The 3,883-nt window shown below is 39.5% G+C and overlaps 1 protein-coding gene across 1 annotated transcript; it reads right to left on the reverse strand.

The window, feature by feature from the left end:
• Positions 1-834: 834 nt before the first annotated feature.
• On the reverse strand, positions 835-3,618 carry LOC129899236 (putative clathrin assembly protein At2g25430). Its single transcript, XM_055974119.1, has 2 exons — positions 3,272-3,618; positions 835-3,017 (listed from the first exon to the last, which is right to left on the reverse strand). Exon 2 carries the CDS (start codon positions 2,983-2,985, stop codon positions 1,057-1,059), a length of 1,929 nt encoding a protein of 642 aa, XP_055830094.1. The 5' UTR covers positions 2,986-3,017; positions 3,272-3,618; the 3' UTR covers positions 835-1,056.
• Positions 3,619-3,883: the final 265 nt, after the last annotated feature.

The following is a 3,883-nucleotide window of genomic DNA, read 5'->3' on the forward strand; positions in this document are numbered from 1 at the left end:
ACAAAAATCACACAACTTGAAAATACTAACTTTACGAAAACTAGTTTTTTTTTTCTTTAAATCTAATAAATATAAATTCTATTGAAAAGCTCTGACCCAATACCCATATGAAGAAAGTAAAATATTAAAAAAACGGAATGGGCCTCCTGAAAAATAAGGTTGAACTTTGTTGCCTCCTATAAACAAGTTCTTAAAGAAGAGATCTACAAAAAAAAATGTGTTGTCTCCTAATTCTAAGTAGCAAGCCAGGTAATTATAGTTTTGACAAAGTTTACCAATCAATGCGTAACCATCAGGCTTCTTCAGCCATAAGGTGTTCTATTCACCTTGACTGGAGGAGAGGCTTTTATTGTTGTCAGGGAACCTATTTATACTCTATATTAACGTCTTCTCCTACGAGAGAGCTCAATCAATTCCTTTTAAATCTCTACGTTTTATTAAACTCTTCTTTAGGTGAGAGCTCAATCAACTCCTTATTATGTTGCTTTGTTTCAGTTTCTCACTCATTATGTTGAAGCATACTGAATCATTAAACAAGAGTCAGAGCCTAGATGAAGTTAAGAAGGTCCTAGCCACATTATCTCACAAAATATAATATGAAGATGGTTATTTGCCTTGAACTTCTGAATTTCCATTTAAACTCATATAGTAAAGGATTTTTAGTATAAAGCAACACATCATCAAGGAAAACAGACCTAGAATCTGGTCACTTAGTCTTGAGCAGTTTAAGATGAAGTCTCTCTACATATCAGTTTCACAACACAATATTTTATAGCAATATAAATTCAAACAACACGCCTCTGAAAAACAAAGCATGCAACAACACAACCAATATTCAAACAATACCCTTCTCAAAATGACCAGTACTTAACAAATCGTTTAAGAAATCCGTATTTTACAAAAACAGGAGAGAATACAACACGGGTCATCCACTAGACTCGCTAAGCATGAACAAATTCAAGATATAGCCATCAAATAATACAGTGGAGTAGGTCAAACGGTAAATAATGAACACCCAACATAAACAGAAAAAAAAAAGGGGTCTATGTTGCAAAATCAGTAAGGATTGTAGTAGTACCCTGCTGCAGGTGGTATTCCAACACCGTTTACTGGTGGCATTCCATAAGGCATCACAGGGGGTTGCCCTGGTCCATAGTATCCTCCAGTAGTGATCTTGGCCAAACTCGTTTGACCTTGCATGCCATCTCTGCTATACTGCTGCCATACCATCTGTTCTTGTACTAGCAATTGCTCTTTCTTCTGCAAATCAGCCATTTGCACATAAGAAGGTGGTGGAACACTCAAAGATGCAGCAAAGGGGTCTTGTCCAACTGTCTGGACTGTTCCATCAGGTGCAGGGAGTGCCAAAACAGGTGTAGCACTCCTCCCTATTCCAGGCAATGCCACACTGCTGGCACTGCCACCACTCGAGTACGCAGTGGCTACGTGTTGCCTAACAACACCCTGATCATACATGCCATTCAACAATAGTGGATCAAGACCGCCACCCAATGCAGCCTTCTGCTTAGACAAATTACTTGCTGTCTCCACCAAAGCTAGTTCCCAATCAGCCTTACCACTCTCAGCTGCTGGATTCTGCCAAGCAGACGTAACCTCAGGTTCCCCATTGGATGGGAATGCTTCCCACGACCCATTTGCATTGCTTGTTCCTGGCCCTGCAAATAATGCCAAGGCAAATTTATTCCCCTGATCATCGGCAGTAACACCCTCCTCCCTCAAATCCACCAAATCTCTGGTCTCCGGAACAACAGGCTTCGGAGGTTCTGGTTCAGGAGGCGGTGGAGGGGTATAATCCTCTGGTGGTGGCAATGCTTTAATTTCATTCATATCTGGTGTTGGCTCCTCTTCCTGTGGAGCTGGCTGGCTCTCTACTTTCCTTTCAGGACTCTTTGTCACCTTAGCTCTATCTCTAACAAACTCCTCCAATGTATCTAATAGCTTGCTTGTAATCCTCGACACTTCTGGGTACTCTGACGATCTTGACACGCCAATATCCTTGCACCAGTTATAGAAACCCACCAACTCATCTATCTGCTTAGCTGCACTAGCATAGGCATCAAAGGCCTTGACACAATCCTCATACTCCATATCAAAAAATTTATCCAACAGAACAGCCAAAACATCACATATATCAGTATAAATTTTGTAACTTTCTTTAACCACAGGGTACAAAGCAACCAAGACCATCCTTTCGTTCTTAGCCAAACCAGTTGGCCGACAAGACAAAAACCGATCTAGCAGTCTCTGCATATGAGTCATATTCCCAAAAATCCTTTCAGGCTTCATCTCTCTCAATGGAGTCACATCTTTCTTCCCCTGCATTGACTCTCTCACATCCCCTGAAGATCTAGACCTCCTCATTCCATAACCAGGCTCATCTCTAAAATCCCCATGATCATAACCATATCCCCGGTTAGAACTCTGGGGCGATCTCCATTGTTCATCTTTAGATCCATACCTTGCAATCTCTCCACCAGTATTACCATTTTGCTTCCTCTCAAAAACCATCAATTCTAACCTCTGATCCAAATACAAAGCATAAGTCCTCACAAAAGTCGAATGATCCCATGAATTTGCGTGAGCCTCATCTCTGAAATCCGATAAATTGAGCAGCCTTGTTCCCCTCCTCGTAGCATACATAATTTCTTGCTGAAATACAACATCTCCATCATTGAGAAGTCGGTGAATTAGCATCAAACACTTGAGGGCAACAATCCAATCCCGGGTTTTGCCCAACCTTTTGGAAATTGCAGACATGCAGGCACTCACATAACCCCGTGAACATGAAGTCAATTGGAGAATCTCCCTTATGTACTTCTCTCCAGCTGGTTCATCATCGTGGCTAGTAGCCTTAACAATAGCAACCTCCAGCTCCGGTGCCATGTTGCTTGCCACTTTCGCGATCCCTATGCTTGTCTGGTCCTTCACCGCCCCTATCGCCTTTCGGATAGTGGTCGGCGCCATGGCAGCCAAAACTAGATTTTTACTTTTTCTTTCTGCAAATCACGGATTGGAATTATGTCATAATTTCAAGATTTGATCTGTTTAAGCCATAATAGTATATCAAAGAAATAAATTTAATTTAACAACTTACATATATTCCAGCTATGAAAAACAAATTAAATACCTTTGAGTCGAAGATTTAAAATTTTCTATATTAGGACACTAGTTCAATCAGTTTAAACTATATCCAGAAAAGGATAATCTAGTAAAGAAGAAGAATCAAAGGGATATTTAAGTTTACACATACCTGAGCGGGGTGTAATGTACAGATCCGCAAGGAAAGAAGACAGCAGATGAGTCAACAAAGAGAGATCTGAAGTAAGCTGAAGGTTGTGCTAAAGCAGCCAATGTATACAAAGAATGGCCAGAATTTATCTCTCTATATATGTAAAAAGATGAATGAAGATTAAGGATCTAAAGTAAGTGAGGCCGTTTGGATCTGAAAAATGTCGGAAGAGGCATCCTCCTGTATAGGCTAGATATTCACAGTGTGCGTGAAAGTGCGTGTTTTAGGTATGTATTGTTATGAGACAGACGGTGTTTGTTTGGCTGGAATTTGGAAGGGACAGAATATAACCATGTTTTAGGCACAGAAGCCTGTTATTTTATTACCTGTACGCCTACTTTCTCATTTACGCTGATTCTGACTTTCTAAAGCGACAAATGTGTTTGGTACCAATTTTTTTTTTTTTTTTTTTATGTTTTTCTTATTTATTTTCTATTATTTTTAAGTTAAAATATATTATTTGAAAAATACTTATATTTTATCTAATAAAATATCATGGAGACGGAATGAGATGGAAAGTAGGGGTTTAGAAAATGACTTATCCAACTTGTTTGTCCTACTTTAATTAGAAAA

Source organism: Solanum dulcamara, chromosome 8, assembly GCF_947179165.1.
Source record: "Solanum dulcamara chromosome 8, daSolDulc1.2, whole genome shotgun sequence".
Lineage (NCBI taxonomy): Eukaryota > Viridiplantae > Streptophyta > Magnoliopsida > Solanales > Solanaceae > Solanum > Solanum dulcamara.

Excerpts from the sequence above, each read along its gene's own strand:
- LOC129899236 (XM_055974119.1), bottom strand. The coding sequence starts at position 2,985 with ATGGCGCCGACCACTATCCGAAAGGCGATAGGGGCGGTGAAGGACCAG.